This window comes from Euprymna scolopes, chromosome 20 (assembly GCF_053919585.1).
Source record: "Euprymna scolopes isolate OS-2025 chromosome 20, ASM5391958v1, whole genome shotgun sequence".
Lineage (NCBI taxonomy): Eukaryota > Metazoa > Mollusca > Cephalopoda > Sepiida > Sepiolidae > Euprymna > Euprymna scolopes.
Genome location: NC_136501.1, coordinates 75,495,606 through 75,513,996, shown reverse-complemented (window position 1 = coordinate 75,513,996; position 18,391 = coordinate 75,495,606). Strand labels below are relative to the sequence as shown.

Here is an 18,391-nt window from a genome sequence, read left to right as displayed (position 1 = left end):
GGCATACCGAAGTATATTGTGTAAGACACCTGATATCCAGTTGTAAGGTTGTGATGAGGGACAACTACTATAATATGCGACACAATGGGTATAAGTATCCACTAGACAATTTGTAAAACTTGAATATCGAATACAGCAGCAAGTCCTTTGAAAATATACCGGAAAAATAGTTGAAAATAAACTATCCACTATATATATATATATATATATATATATATATATATATATATATATATATATATATATATATATATATACATATATAAAACATACATATACGTACACATATATACATATATATACCTACATAAATATACATATACATACACATACATATATATACACGTACACACACACACATATATATTTAATTTAAGAAATTCGTTTCTTATCGTTGAGCACTTTCAGTTGAATTAAAAGTCGGTCAATTTAGCTCTTATGCGTAGATCATCGTATAACGATTTGATCACTGTCTGTCTGACGTAATGAACATTTAAATTAAAATGTTTAAAAATTCAACGCTATTTCACACGGTTAATGGTAGCCGAACGGATACGGCCTCCGCTAATCGAGCCAGAGATGTCTCGTGTCGCGGAGTTCGAATCGTTCGACTGGTAGTAATCGTGACACCCTGCACTGAGGAATCCCGAAAGGATGAAACACTAGTGTCTGTAGGTATTTAATTATTATAATAAAAAAATAATATTATATATATATATATATATATATATATATATATATATATATGGCAGAAAATTCGTTTTCGAACATTGCCATTACTTGATATAGCACATAATATATATATATATATATATATATATATATATATATATATATATATATATATATATACACACACAGAAACGTAAAAACAAATCAGTAATGGGCCGCATGAAGGTGGTTTAAAGCCCTGGCATTCTTTGGCACACATTTTCCAGACGTGAGCGTAACTAGCAGCACGTTCTTGATGGTCAAATCTATGAACATTCAAATGCCGTTTCAAACTGCCTGCTGTTTTGCACGTCCACCCGCAGTTGACACATATTAGATCTGGCAACACAAGACTTTTTTGTGGCCTATTGCGCTGATGAGTAGTCTGCTGGCTTATCAGCCCAGCTCTGCTCAGGCATAATTTCCCGCACACCTCACACTCCAGACCAATTTGACACTCCAGCCCATCCACTACTTCTTGCACCTTCCCTTTGCGGATATGACGTTTCAGTCGCTCATACTGGCTTCGATCAGCCTCAAACTTGCCCACACTTCCCCCGCAAGGTCCTTTTCCATTCTCCACGATCCAAATCAAGACTCTCACATTTTCTTAGGTCGACCTCAAATAATCCTTGAATCTCATTTTCGGCTTTTGAGCCAGGCGTCTTCCCTCGGCGAGCTCGCCATAAAGGAGTTGTTTGGGAAGACGATTGTCTGACATTCTCACCACATGTCCACTCAATCTCAGTCTATGTTTGATGATGAGAGCTTCAATGCTCAGACATTGGGTCCGTTTAAGAACCTAAACATCACATATATTTGCCAACTCTCACATAATATTCGCCATAGGTACATCTGGTGAAACCGCTCGAGGCGTATCAAATGCTTCCTGTATGCTGCCCAAGTCTCACAGACATAGAGAAGAGCAGAGAGAACACATGCGGCATAAACCTTAATCTTTGTTGGTAGCGAAATCCCATGACAGCTCCACACATGCTTGTCCAACTTTTCAAAGGCATCACTTGCCCTGCGGATCCGTAACGATAGCTCATCATCCAGGGCACCGAACATACTTAATGTGCTACCCAAGTATACACACTTAGCTACAACCGCTATCTTTGACCCATAGATATAAACTGATGTCTCATAGTATGGCATGCCTGGCGCAACAGTGTTTTTTTTTCAGATTGATAGTTAGGCCCAATGCGCTGCAGGCAACCGCACAGGCGTCCACAAGATGCTTCATATCAGCCTCCGTATGAGCCACCAGATCATCCGCATAGAGCAAGTCTCAAGCGTCTCGCAATTCTGTGTAGACACTGAATCCCATGTGTTCTGGATTGCAACTGCTCATCAAACCTGGAATGCAGACGAATGGTGGCGTGCGATCTTTTCAGATGAGTCTCGATTTTGTATCTCCTTCGGCGATCAAGTGTCACGTGTTTTGCGAGGAACCACGAGACGGTATCACCAAGAATACGTTAAGAAGTCTGTGAAGTTCCCGCAGTCTTTCGTGGTTTGGGGCTGTATGAGTGCTAAGTGTTGATAATTAATGCTTCATCAAAGGAACTGTAAACGCAAAGTATACCAAGATATCCTGGAAGCTAATTTACTGCCAGTGTTGGATAACCAGTTTGACAGGGAGGCTACATGACATGGCATCGGAGCATTCTGCCAACACCACGTCTTTCTGACCCCGAGAACGATCGATCCCTATTCTTGAATGGCCGGCGAACTTGCCAGATTTGAACGTTATTGAAGCCTTGTGGGACCAGATAAAGAGGAAGCTCCAAAAAGAAAAACCTACTACCTTGCAGCCATGAAGATTGCAATTCAGAACACATGGGATTCAGTGTCTACACATGATTGCGAGAAGCTTGTTGATCCCATGATCATTTTCAACATGGCTTGGCACCGGCGCACTCTGCCAACACCATGTCTTCCTGGCTTCGAGAACGATCGATCCCTGTCCGTGAATGACCGGCGAACTCGCCAGATTTTAACGTTATTGAATCCTTGTGGGACCAAATAAAGAGGAGGCCCCGTAAAGAAAAACCTACTACCCTTGCAGCCATGAAGGTTGCAATCCAGAACACATGGGATTCAGTGTCTACACAGGATTGCGAGAAGCTTGTGGATTCTATGCCCTGGCGAATTGATGCTGTTATCAAAGCAAAATGTGCTGCTACTAAATATTGATGAATTTTATTTGTATTTATGTTAATAAAAAACTATTTTGGTTATTTACCTGCATTGTTCTGTTATTTTGAAATACGAAATATTTAAAAACTGACATTGCAATTGATATGAAAAATATATATAAGTGAACGTATCTGTGTGTGTGCACGCAATAACTCTGACAAGTTTTAGCCTACAGACTCGAAATTTGATATACAGGGTATGTGATCGGTATTTGGCCAGAAATTTGGCGACTAAGAAGTCAAAGTTCAACGATTTGACCTTTGACAACTCTACTAAACTCCTCCGACAATTTTGGGTCTACGCACTTGAAATTTTAGATATAGGTTCCTTGGACATGGATCTAACTTAATAACTTCATTTGAGCCCAAAACAATAAATTTTAAGGGGTCATAATAGGGGTCAAAGTTTTTAAAAAATTGACCTCTGCGATCTCTTCCAAATTACTCAGACAATTTATGGTCTAAATATTTGAAATTTTACATAAAGGCTATTCAGAGATAGGGCAAGCTTTTTCATCAGTTTGGGTCGAAAATTTTTAGTTACCAAAATATAAATGTATGTATGTATGTCTGTTTGCATGTCTGCCTTAAAGTTTTAATAGAGGCGACAGATTTTACCAAGATCAGTACTGTTTTAAAGTTCGACCTTTCATACGACAAATATCGAAAAATTTGCTAAAAACATTAATATCTTCCCCTTCAACTAGGCACTTTTCTACAGGGGGAAGGGCTCACTTTTTTCGCCGATATTTTTGAAAATTATCCTCTCCTTTAGATTGTCTAGACTTTATTTTAAAGAATATCGCTTCCGGTTTGGAGGTGGTCGTAACAGCATAAACGTCAGGTTTTACCCCGTTCTTTTCCTTCTTTGCGGTACGGGTTGAGCCTGCCTTCCTACTACACCTTTTTGCTCAATATACACATCCAAACACCCGGGCAACGCCGGGCTGAAATGCTAGTATATATATAAAAGTGAACGTGTCTGTGTCTGTGTGTCTATGTGACTGTCTGTGTGTCTGTGTACATTTTCCTTTGCAATAACTCTGTTAATTTTAAGTCTACCGAAATTTTATATCCTGGGTACGGAGATTTGGGAACATCTTTTGGGTCATTATCAACCTGAAATTTGGCTGTTAAGAGGTGATAGTCCAACGATTTGACCTTTGAGAACTCTACCAAACTCCTCCGACAGTTTGGGGGCTAAAAACTTGAAATTTTAGATACAGGTTTCTTGGTCATGGATCTAACTTAACAACTTGATTTGAGCCCCAAATAATAAATTTTAAGGGGTTATAATAGGGGTCAAAGTTAAAAAAAAATTGACCGTTTCTTTTTTTTTACCCAGCATACACCTCTAAATACCCGGGCAAGGCCGGGCACCCATGCTAGTATATCTATAAAACTGAACGTGTCTGTGTGTGTGTCTGTATGTCTTGCTTTCTGTGTGTCTGTGCACATTTTCTTTCGCAATAACTGTTAATTTTCAGTCTACAGACACGAAATTTGATATAGAGGCTACTGAGATTTAAAAAAAAATCAATGTGATCGGTTTTAGGCCAAAAATTAAGCTGGTAAGGGGTCAAAGTTCAACGATTTGACCTTAGAGAACTCTACCAAACTCCTCCGCCAATTTTGGGTCTAAACACTTGAATTTTTTTATATTGGTTCCTTGGACATGGATCTAACTTAATAACTTCATTTGAGCGCAAAATAATAAATTTTAAGGTCATAATAGGGGTCAAAGAAAAAATTGACTGTTTTTTTTTCTCCACATACACCTCCAAACACCTAGGCAACGCCGGGCTGAAATGCTAGTATATATATATATTATATATATATATATATATATATATATATATATATATATATATATATATATATATAGTGGTCAAGGTCTGGTGTGGACGTGTGTTAAAAGCACACAGATGTCTTAGCGTCATACTGTGCTTCTCACAGACAAATCAACCCCACGTACACGTCATGACTACTGCCACGCAGACGGGGCTCTGATGAACGACGACTGTCCTGCGCCGTATAACTGGACCTCTACTGCTTTGTGGGCCAAGGCTCTTTTAACCAAAGACTAAGGGTTAGGCGTATATATAAGAATTTAGCGCTAAAAACATGATGTTCTATTTTTTTTATCAGTTCGTTTATATACAAATACGTTTCCTGTACAACATTTTAATATGGCTATATAGAAACAGCATTGAATTTTTTTAAAGCTGAATTAAAAACAATTCTGAAAGAACTTGCTAACCTCGCTAAACAGAATTAAATCGATGATAGGAGTATTATTATTACGATTAAAAGAAAAAATAATATATTGCTATTGAGATTATAAAGCGGGGAAGAAAAAAAAATAGCAACAATGTAAAGTTTGGAAAGATTTTATTTTGCTTACATAGACTTAATGTAAATGTTTCTAACATTTTTGCATCATAGGTTGTGTGCGCTATACTAAGAATGAGAATAAGTGAACACTAATATTAAAGGCACTAGAATAATTATTTATCAGATGTTCTTCATATCATCTCAGAACATCTGATAATAAATTTGGTCAATTTTGTGAGTTAACGTATTTTGACTTAATGTCCATTTTTTACGAAATCTTTCCAACATAATGTAAACCACAACTACATTTAATTGAATCAATAATAACATTTTTATAAAATGGTGGCGTAATCCATCTTTCCGAATTAACATTAAAATAGGCCTGATTGAAAAAGCATGTATTCGGCGCAATAAAATATTGTTGTCCGAACAAATTGCTTTGGCAAATCTTTCATTTATGTTATCCAAGTATGTAAAACTTGCATTTTTTATTAGGGGGGGGTAATCTTTATATGAGCAATCACTTTTAAAGATTTTATAGGTTCTCTGACATTTCTAATCTCATAATGACGACATAAACATCACACACTGAGTTTCGTGTTTATGGATGCGAACGTAGACTCAACGATAATGATCAAAATGTAATATATCCAAGCACGTCAATGTGTAATATAGTTTCAGAATGTATGTGCTGATGATATCATCTCCAAAACTTTCCGAGTGTTCGTCAACAACTGAAATTAATTCATTACAAGCATTATGCTTTTAGACACCAAATGCACAGAAAATTCTAATAAGCAAGCGAGAATGAACTCAACTTAAACTGAATAATTGTCTGACAAAAAATGCATGAATACAAAAGTACAATATAAATTTTAGTGCCTTTGAACTAGAATTCGTGAGGTGCTTGTCTATATATTAGTGAGAGTGAACACAACAACCAATAAAAATGAACTTGCTGGAAGTCAAATGTGAAATAATTTTGATCAGCATGCAAACATTATTACTTTATCATTACATTATTACTTTAGTATTACATTATTAATTTATTATAATCAATAATGTCTACTAGCAGCTATTAAATATTTGCCATTCGTAGGAATCAACAATATTCAGGTTTTGTTTCGATCGAAGCATGTTAAACTTAGGCATGAGAAATAAAAGTGAAAATAATTCGTTTCTAACGAAAAAATAAAATATTTTATATAAAAATAAACTTATAAGTTAATAAACAGTTAATAAACATTGCACATATAATTAATATCGTATGGATTATTTATTTTACTGAATTTTTTTAACATAGGTTTTCATTTTTTAGTTAAAAATAGTTTTAACTTTAATGTTCGTGATTTACTATTTTACGAATTTGCATTCGAGCTTTTAATGACGTTGATGATTCAAAACAGATTTTAATGACGTTGATGATTCAAAACAGATTTTAATGACGTTGATGATTCAAAACAGCTTTTAATGACGTTGATGATTCAAAACAGATTTTAATGACGTTGATGATTCAAAACAGATTTTAATGACGTTGATGATTCAAAACAGCTTTTAATGACGTTGATGATTCAAAACAGCTTTTAATGACGTTGATGATTCAAAACAGCTTTTAATGACGTTGATGATTCAAAACAGCTTTTAATGACGTTGATGATTCAAAACAGATTTTAATGACGTTGATGATTCAAAACAGCTTTTAATGACGTTGATGATTCAAAACAGCTTTTAATGACGTTGATGATTCAAAACAGCTTTTAATGACTTTGATGATTCAAAACAGATTTTAATGACGTTGATGATTCAAAACAGATTTTAATGACGTTGATGATTCAAAACAGATTTTAATGACGTTGATGATTCAAAACAGCTTTTAATGACGTTGATGATTCAAAACAGATTTTAATGACGTTGATGATTCAAAACAGATTTTAATGACGTTGATGATTCAAAACAGATTTTAATGACGTTGATGATTCAAAACAGATTTTAATGACGTTGATGATTCAAAACAGCTTTAAATGACGTTGATGATTCAAAACAGCTTTTAATGACGTTGATGATTCAAAACAGCTTTTAATGACGTTGATGATTCAAAACAGCTTTTAATGACGTTGATGATTCAAAACAGATTTTAATGACGTTGATGATTCAAAACAGCTTTTAATGACGTTGATGATTCAAAACAGATTTTAATGACGTTGATGATTCAAAACAGATTTTAATGACGTTGATGATTCAAAACAGATTTTAATGACGTTGATGATTCAAAACAGCTTTTAATGACGTTGATGATTCAAAACAGCTTTTAATGACGTTGATGATTCAAAACAGCTTTTAATGACGTTGATGATTCAAAACAGCTTTTAATGACGTTGATGATTCAAAACAGCTTTTAATGACGTTGATGATTCAAAACAGCTTTTAATGACGTTGATGATTCAAAACAGATTTTAATGACGTTGATGATTCAAAACAGATTTTAATGACGTTGATGATTCAAAACAGATTTTAATGACGTTGATGATTCAAAACAGATTTTAATGACGTTGATGATTCAAAACAGATTTTGTGTGACGTGTTCTTACATTGAACATGATTTTTCTTTAAAATAATTATAACTTTTAAAATGAATACTTAACATTAACTGACATGGACAAATTCTTCTAGTATGGTTTTAATGTTTTGATTTTTAAATTAAAATAACTTTCCAATAACGTTAAAATTAAAAAAAAATATTACTACATAAATATATAAATTATGATTTGATTGTTAAAGGTTTTTAAGATGGCGATTGATCATTTGTTCAGACGACATTTTTGTATTCAGAAAGTCCGGACATTTTACAGGTGTATTTTGAAAACTTGAGAACTGTCTTGTCTAACACGTGCAATATTGATCAAATTAAGAACTTATATGAAATCTTGAACATTTTATTCAAGGCGATAGATTTTTCTAATTCCGTTATCCATGAACGAATAAAATTGAAAAAGTTATGCTATTCTTAGTAAAATACAAGTTTTGGAGGAGATATACGATTTCTTGTAGTTTCCGTTCACTTTGGCCCACGTAGTGTTCCGTCCATGCTTTGTGGTTTATTTTTTTGAAAATTGTGGCTTCCTGGTGTTCGTAGTTTAGGTCAAAATTTCAAGATTTTACTTAAGATTTTCCTCATTCTATAGTCCCAGTCCTTTTTTGAATTACAGGTTCTACGATTTCGTTTAATTTGGGGTGACTGTTATTTGTACTAATGCGAAATTATGATGATATTCTTTATGTTCCATATTCTTTTCATTTTTCTGGCATATTCAATATATTTGCTTCGTTTTTCTGTCTCCTTAATTTTTCTTTTTCTTCTTCTACTTCTTTTTCTTCTTCTTCTTCTTCTTCTTCTTCTTCTTCTTCTTCTTATTATTATTATTATTAACTAAAACATAACATTACTCGTGCAATTAAAGATTTTGTACAGATTCTTGGAGTTAACAAATATTATAAAGTTCGACAAAAGTATCCGAAAGTTCAAGGTTATGAAACTTAAGAAAGCCTTATTTACATTAGTTAAACATATGTAAATATAAGAACGGGCATGAGATGAACACTTAAAATAATCAAATTAATCCTAAAGTAAGTTATTTTGAACTTAAATTCTAACGTCAATAATATTTCTGGAATAAAAACTACCTTAATCTTAATCTTCAACTGTGCATCAAAAGTGTAATAAATTAATATCTGTGACTTAAGGTTTCGACTTTGAAGTTTATCTTCAAATGAATATATGCATTGCATTACATAACCAATTGGGTTATCCACATACTTATCAATGAGAGTGTTTCAATACGAAAACACGTTCATTACAAAAAACAGCGAAAGATAAATATGAATTTAAATTTATTAAAAGAATCTTTTTATTTAAGAATAAACTTCAAATTACGCAATTCATTGATTATGATTTTTTTTAATAGTCGACTGGAACGGTTTAAATGTCTTAATTAATGACTGTTAACTTTCAGTTTCTCCTTTCATTAAGTCTTCATCCTACAACCGTTAACTACAAATGTGAAAGACAAGATATATCTTTCGTAATCAATTAAAAATAAAAATAAAGCCGTTTAAAACAAAAATAAATCAATTTAATGTTTATAAAAATTAAGTGTTAAAATTGAATGACCAAAGAAAAATAATGTGTATACGTCATCGGAAAGATTCAAACAAAACTCGTTGCGAATTTTTATCAGATTATTTGGATTATTCATGCTTGGTATATTCCTTTCAATATGTGGACATCTTAATCAGAACTGAAACTTTTATTGAATATACGATCGTTTTCATTTCATCAACCATGTCAAATGGAAGTGTCCATTAAGGCGCCTTTGATTATTGTCTCTCAAAGCTCATACCAGAATTGTTTACATGTATTCATTACATAACGGGTTATAACATTGGTTTAGTAACATTTTTTATAAACTTGGGGTTTCAATTAATAATATAAGGTTAATAAGTAAGTTTCAGTTTAGATTAGAAGCGTTCATGAGTAACAATGATATACATTCACACATCTGGTTATGTCTGACTTAATTAGAATAATATATTCCAATGCAATAAAAAAAACTGCATTTAGTTTTAAATTCCGGCCAGATGCCAAACTTCGACTAGTAGGTTCTCAAATGTAAAAACTCGCATTAACTGAATCATTGTGACTTTATCAACACAAAAATAATAGTTTGAATAATCCAATAATATATGAACAGTGAGAAAATATCAAACGGATGATGAAAACAGTATGTGATCTAAAAACTACAGTGAGTGCCGACATACGAACGAAAATGGTGACGATGACGTTAATGTTTAACAGACCTGCCATTTTGTTTTTATTGTTTTAAATTTTCTCTCTCTTAAGGACTCCGGTGATTACTGGATTTATTCCTCAAACATCCGCGTTGCATCTGAAAGATATTCGGCCATGTAAATGTGATGGAAGACTTTTGTTATAATAATTAATACAAAAATACATAAATACAATATGAAATGATATTGCAATAAAAGAGCAGAAGAAATAAGTCAAGAAGTGAATAGCATATTTTTTATAAAAATGATACAAAACCCAATTAACTCATTACTTAGACTTGATGAATTCTATATTATTTTTGATTTAGAAAAAGGTGGGCATAATACTTAGCACAAGTGTAAAGTATACATTTTTATAATCAAACGATTATTTTTGTTTCTCTTGTTTCAACTTGCAATCTCTGATGAGATTCCTGTTTCGGAACTTTCAGAGTGTGAACTCACCTTTTATTTGTCATTATTTCAAGGTGAAATCAAATAGAAATTGAGAGCAGGAGTAATACGTTCAATCTAATCAAATAGAAATTGAGAGCAGGAGTAATACGTTCAATCTAATCAAATAGAAATTGAGAGCAGGAGTAATACGTTCAATCTAATCAAATAGAAATTGGGAGCAGGAGTAATACGTTCAATCTAATCAAATAGAAATTGAGAGCAGGAGTAATACGTTCAATCTAATCAAATAGAAATTGAGAGCAGGAGTAATACGTTCAATCTAATCAAATAGAAATTGAGAGCAGGAGTAATACGTTCAATCTAATCAAATAGAAACTGAGAGCAGGAGTAATACGTTCAATCTAATCAAATAGAAATTGAGAGCAGGAGTAATACGTTCAATCTAATCAAATAGAAATTGAGAGCAGGAGTAATACGTTCAATCTAATCAAATAGAAATTGAGAGCAGGAGTAATACGTTCAATATAATCAAATAGAAATTGAGAGCAGGAGTAATACGTTCAATCTATTGCACACTATTTTATTACAAAAAAATGCAAAAAAATAATTTGCAAACCTTTTTACATCGAAAATATGCAATATCTAATAAATGTCTGAAAATATTAAGAAGTATAACATAAATATATTTTAGCTAATAAAACTGAATTCAACCATCATTATTTAAATGGATTAATATGCTGCATCATAAAACAATATAATCAAACCAGCTGGCGTTATTAACATATCTTTAGATTTATAGTTGAGTGAATGTAATGGTGTGTATGTGGATGTGTTACTATGTGTGCACCTTTCTTTAGTTTATTTTGCCTTTATGAATTTTGATCAGACTTTTATTTCAATGCACCGAGACTAGAGGAAATCTCACCTAAATGATAAAAGAGCACCTGGGCTGACGTGTAGTACCCGCAATATTCGCAGGAGTGAGTGGAATGACCGAGGAAGCAGAAGACCATCCAGATTGCAAGATGCGGCGAATACAAAATCATTGGATGGTGGTTAGCTATTAAAATTCCGGAAAAAGACCGACTGATGTTAATAAAAAAAACAATGGTAAACGGCGGTTGTGATAGCATAATTTTAATAAATAAAGCACGACGAATGAGGAAAGTAACAAAAAATGAGCTGAAAAGGAAAATAGGAAGAAAAGGAATATGTGTAGAAATAAACTAAATAGCAGGATTGAACGACAAAACAAAGGATAACAAATATTAAAATAAATAAAAAAATAGAAAGAAAAACGGAAGCCTTTTGACGAGGAGTAAAGTGTAGCATTTTTTGTGATACATTTAAATGTTTATGTTCTCGACGAAATTATTCCAGATTGAGGTTATTTTTGTTTTGTTTCTCTTTTGAAGAGTTGTATTTTCCTCTATTACAATAATATCTGCTCTCATGTTGCACAAATGAAAAAAGTTTAAAACTAAATGAGCAAAGGTGAATAAAAGACGAACCCCATTTGAGCAACAAAGAGCATCGAAATACACAAGACTAAGTGAGTTTTAGTAAGAATACTTCTTCATCTTTATATACGAGGGCGTGCAATAAGTAATGCCCCTGCGCCACTTCCCATAGCAGTAGAGCAACGAAACTTGGCAGAGTTATTAGTCTTTTTCTACATAGGAACCACCTAGAGTTATGCATTTCTCTCATCGTTTGATGCAGCTCTGGAGACCGTTTTTGTAGAACCCCCAGGTTGGTCCTCTAACTACGACGTGACTTCAGAAATAAAGGCTGCATCAACTGGGAAACGCCTTCCTTTAAAAAACAACTTCATGGCTGGGGAAAGGTGAAAGTCAGAGGGTGCAAGGTTAGGAGAGTAAGGAGGATGGGGGAATTCATAACCACACGCGCGTGTTTCTGATCTGACTAAATGCGAGTTGTGGACCGGAGCGTTGTCCTGCAGGAGGAGCGTAACTTTGCTGATCTTCTCCCGCCTCTTGATTTTGATAGCTTCCCTTAATTTCCTCAAAAGTGAAACATAATAGCTCCTGTCATTTTGGTAACCTTTGCCAGGAAATCTGTCATCACTACTCCGCCCTGGTCTCAGAAGATTATGAGCATGACCTTGCCAGCGGAGGACTGCACCCTTGCTTCTTTGGAGGTGGTGAGTGCAAGTGTTCCACGGCATTGACTTTGGATCATAGTGATGGACCCAGGTTTTATCCTGTGTAATCAATCTTTTGAAAAACTTTGACTCATCTTCTTGGCACATCTCCAAATTTATCTTCGACCACTCGACGCGTTATCGCTTCTGGAATGGTGTGAACAATCTGGGAATCCATATGGCAGACACCTTATACATTTGCAAATGGTCATGAATGATAGTTTCCACAGACCCTGTACTAATCTTGACATCTTGAGCTATTTGGCGAATAGTAATGCGCCGATCTTCCAAAATGGCAGCCTCAACTTGACGGACAGACGCCTCATCAATGTCAGAAGGAGGGGGCGACCAGATCTGGGAGCTGTTTCTACAGACTTCCAACCATGTTTGAATTCACGGTACGAGCGTTTTACAAGGTCATATGATGGGGCATTATCATCATACGTTTCTTTCATTTCATCAAAAGTCTCCTGTGGTGTGCGTTTTTTTCAAATACAAAAACCGGATCACTGCTCGACATTCCACAGGCTCCATTTCACAGCCGACTCCGTTCAAACACCTGTAAAACAGAAACCTCAATTACTTCAGAGCTGTAATTTGCCACATAATCTGTAGAGAAATAAATCATTGCACAGGTAAAATTTCAGCTAGATCTGTTAACTGGAAGTGAGTCAGAGGCATTACTTATTGCATGCCCCTCGTATGTATATATATATATATATATATATATATATATATATATATATATATATATATATATATATATATATATATATATATATATATATATATATATTACAAAATTTTGTGGAAATTCAAATACATTTTTTTATAGGTCTAGTCTATTTTATCATTTCAGATGTCTTCTCAGTCACCATGCGATCGCAATTCCAACATCTAGGTTCTTTACAGGTTCCTGCAATTACACGTGATTTTTCCACAGACACAACATGACAAAGTATTCTCGCACAAACCAGTGTCAGCAATTCGTGAAAACATGAAATAAACTGTAATCTGTATGACAAAATGTCTGCTCAGATTTCCAATATTCTCTATTTCTTCAATATAGAGGCTCAATTTGCTTTTTATAACTGGCTGTTCGCAATTGAAATATCAATAGCAACACCTCATTGCTTTATCTAAAATTAGATTTCGTGACGAGTTGTTCATGAATTTTCCTCTTCTATGATCTTAAATCCTCCCCGACTATTTCTATTCTTATCATTATGAGTAGTAGTATAATCATTAGTAGTAATACGATTAAAAATGGTATATATATATATATATATATATATATATATATATATATATATACAAACAGTATGTAGGCATGTATATTCATATATATATATATATATATATATATATATATATATATAGTAAGTTATACTAACTAGATCTACCTACGTATTGAGTACTTTTGAAGTAAATACTTTAAGTTTACGCATAAATGTATACTTTCGTATATTAAGTTTATGTGAGCAAATGAAGTATATATATATATATATATATATTTATAATATACAGCTGAACGTCTGTGTGTGCGTGTCTGGTCATGAATAGGCTCCTATATTGTTGACTATTATAGAAAACTGATTACATATAATGATAGAAGATAAATCGAGACACAGGAATGGGTATGTTTGATCTGGCATAATGATGATTCATTAAAATTGTGGGGGCTGCGTACGCGCCTACTCTACAAAGTATGTAAATAAAAAATTAAAAAATTAAAAAAAAACCGTTTAAAATTTTTTTTTATATAGATGTACATAAGAATACTTTGATAAGTATGTTTTAACTGTAAGGGATGGTATAATAAACTTGTGGGGTCTGCGTTCGCTCCTGGCTTTCATGGAATGGAAATAGGCACACACTTTAATAAAGACTTGTCATATCTATCTGCGTAAGTATACTTTGATAATTATGTTTCAGTTTGAAGAAATATGGTATAATAAAATTATGGGGTGTTCGTTCGCACCATAGAATGTAAATATGTCACAAAGTGTTTTAATATATATCCACAGAATATTGTGATAAGTGTTTCAGTGTGAACAGGTATGGTATAATAAATTATGGGGTTTATCTATTTTATTTTTCTTTCATCATATTTTGCTTTGGTTTTGATACCCCCAGATTCAACCCAAATTTACAACCCTTCCTTTTCATAACCTATCATACTTTCACAAATCAGAGTCCATTTTCTGTAGGCTGTTTTTGACCCCAGTCAACGACAGATACTTTTCCTAGTATATATATATATATATATATATATATATATATATATGCACACATAACATAGTGAATTTATAGAATGAATATTGCAAGCAAAATGTAAAATTGTTTAAAGCAATGTGGAACTTTAACAAGCATATCACTCTGCTTCTCCACATTTCTATAACGAGTTTGATATACACACTGACCCTCTACACACACAAACACACACACATATATATATATATGTATATATATATATATATATATATATATATATATGTGTATATCAAGTAAACCAGATGATGATCGGGATTTTATGAGGAACAACAAATCTTTTAATACTTTATTGCCATAGAACTCCGTGAATTACTCATTTTTCAATCAAATCGATTGATTGCTTGTTCTAGCCAGAATCTTAGCACTGTGCACGGAAAGGAAGCTTAACATGCCTTTCATAAATATATATTTTTATATAATGAGTTTTATTAAAGTTCAAAATGCAAAAACTAAGTATAATAGTTTAATTGTGCTTTCAACTGAAACGTTCATTTCAAACGCGGCTCTTTCCTATCAAAAAGTTACAATTGATTTTATACGGCGAAAAAACTTCTTAAAATTATTTGTTATGTTAAGCTGTAGCACAGTATTAACTTTGGTCACATCTTAAATCGGACTTATTCGATAATCAATTTTTATAATTATCGGCCGCATTCCGATAAATACAACAATCTAAGAACACTGCCCGATACATAAAGCACAATTGTGTGAAATTAGAAACATGGGACATACAGTTTTGGTGTCCATAGGGAACGAACTTACAAATAGATAAAACTACTTTTGATATATAAGTAGATATATTTCTGAAACATACCGATTCCTTTAAAGCAAGCATGCAGGCATAAATGTTTTCAATCTTTAAGCCCAATCTTAAAAAAATATGAAAGGAAAGTTTTTCCACTTCAAAATTTACTTCAATATCAATTTAACAAACTAACTTCTAATGATGAAACCATCCACCCAGAACTTCCAAAAAATCAGATTTAACTTCCTCAGAAAACATGAGAAAATCGATGGAAAAGCAGCAAAATTGTATGAACTAAAAATTACATCCCACCTAAACTTATTCTGCACCTTGATGATTTGAAAATGCCATGCTGGGCTTAACGCGATGATTAACTTTTAAAATTGATATTCCCATAATCGAATTGTTAGGAAAATCAATAGCTTTGCAGAAAAAGTAAAGAATAAACAGACTTTTTTGTCTCTGCTGACAAGACAAAAATTATTATAAACTCGATTACCTGACATATAAGAAACTCACATATAAGAAACTCGCATATAAGACACTCACATATAAGAAACTCAATACACCCCATAACCTAGATAGTATTAATATGGCGGCAAAGAATTTATTAAAATCAATAAAAATTCAAAATTGTACTTAAATCTTAATCACAGGCACCTAAGATTTTTCGTTAAACACCACAAGCCAAACCTCCATAGGATCGGTAAGTAAATAGCTCCTAGATAGAATTATTACATTCATACAGAAAAAGCGATACTCCCATTTTGACAATACTTTGCTCTGCTATCAAATGTTTACTTAAACTGAAAGTTAAACAGAGGTTAGACTTTATAACAATTGTCATTAATAACTACGGGCTAACATCTTCAATCTTCTTAAACAACGTCTTAGTCTTCACTAAAAAGAATTCTTAACCGATCAATAAATTAAATTAATGCCATTAGCTAAACAATACGTTCTACACTTTGGTAAGAAACTTTGGACTAGAAAGAAGAACACTAACAACATCGGCATTCTTATAATTACTCAGATTCTGTCCAAGTCACAGACATAGTAAGCTTATATCTATCGAAAAGGCTCAAGATTGAATTTAAGAATATCGAAGGTGAATACGCTCTCCTTATTTCTAGAGGAAGGCCATTTAATAAATTCGACGTTTCCATTAATATTGAGCTTGATAAAAAAACTTCAAATTTTAAGATGTCTTACTAACTTGAACTCTGGATCCTACCTTACTCTTTTCTGTGTCAATAAACTTTCTAATCAGCTTAACTTAATTATAAATGTAATAGTATTCACGATCTCAAATAAAAAATCTATGCTTTCGGTTGATAGAAAAACTTTCGACTCACATTTAGCATTTTTTAAGAATACTTAACTAAACTCGGGCTATCGTGAGAAAATACAATTTAGCCAAAACGGACTTCCCCCTACTACCTACTTTAATCAATAATATCACAAAATATGGCACAAAAACACAATCGAAGGAATGCCATATAATATAACAATCGAAAGAATGCCATATAATATAACAATCGAAGGAATGCCATATAATATAACAAATAATAGAAATTAACACTTCTAACAGATTTTGTCTTATTATACATTTATTTTCGAAATGGTGTCGCCGAAAATTCTTTCATTTATACTAGAAGCAACAAATACTTTTTATCATTTAAATATTAGAATACACAAATCTGTGGTCAAAATAATCACAAATATAGTATTGATTTTCGTCCAAAAATATCCATTTAAGACTAATATATGGACAAACAAACAGACAAAAACCATTTTATATATACTTGCATCCTTAGAGAAACCTTAAATATAACCTGGAAAGGTTTTACACATACTTAAACATGAATAAAATCATTCCTGCAGATTTAAAACAAAAACAAATGTAAAAATTGCATCACTTTCACAGCTATTCCATATATATATATATATATATATATATATATATATATATATATATATATATATATATATATATATATATATATATATACATATATATATATGTGCATGTGTGTATATATATATGTATATATATGTATGTATATGTATATATATGTATATACATATGTATATATATGTATATACATATATATATATATATATATGTATATGTATTTCGACATGATGTCGAGTGGAAGATAGTTCGATGAAGAGTCCACGTGATGTTAACTGCGGGGTTTTTATGAAGCCGGATTGATGACGCGTGGTCGCGCATTTTGAAATCTGCGTAGCTTTTTTTGTTTACATCCATTAGAAGCGCTGAGTGAAATTTGAAGAATAAAATACGTATTAAATACGTTTGAAGCCAAAACTGCAACACGCACTCAGCACTTCTAACGGATATAAACAACAACAAACAATAATTACCCAAATTTTCAAGATGCGCGACCACGCTTCACCTATCCGGCTTCATAAAAACCCGGCAGTTAACATCACGTGGACTCTTCATCGAAGTATATCCCACTCGACATCATGTCGAAGAAAAAGAGAAAGAAAAAACATTGACTAAGGCGTCTTACTCCGAAATATATTTCTTTACAAATAAACACTCTTTTATTTTATTTAAAAAATTCACGTTGCAGTTTTGGTTTCAAACATATTTAATACGTATTTTATTCTTCAAATTTCACTCAGCGCTTCTAACGGATATAAACAAAAACAAACTACCCAGATTTTCAAAATGCGCGACCACGCGTCACC

General features: G+C 32.8%; 1 protein-coding gene across 2 annotated transcripts in view; it reads right to left on the bottom strand.

Annotated features, from left to right (window-relative positions):
* LOC145241464 (monocarboxylate transporter 12-B-like) overlaps positions 1 to 18,391 on the bottom strand; it is a 373,770-nt gene that overhangs the window by 226,095 nt on the left and 129,284 nt on the right. The window contains exon 2 of one of the 2 annotated variants that reach the window (XM_080104444.1): positions 10,101 to 10,189. The exons of the other annotated variant lie outside the window; for it this stretch is intronic. Coding sequence (XP_079960570.1) covers positions 10,101 to 10,107 — 7 coding nt within the window. The 5' untranslated portion in view covers positions 10,108 to 10,189. The remainder of the gene's footprint in view (positions 1 to 10,100; positions 10,190 to 18,391) is intronic. 2 annotated transcript variants of the gene reach the window in all.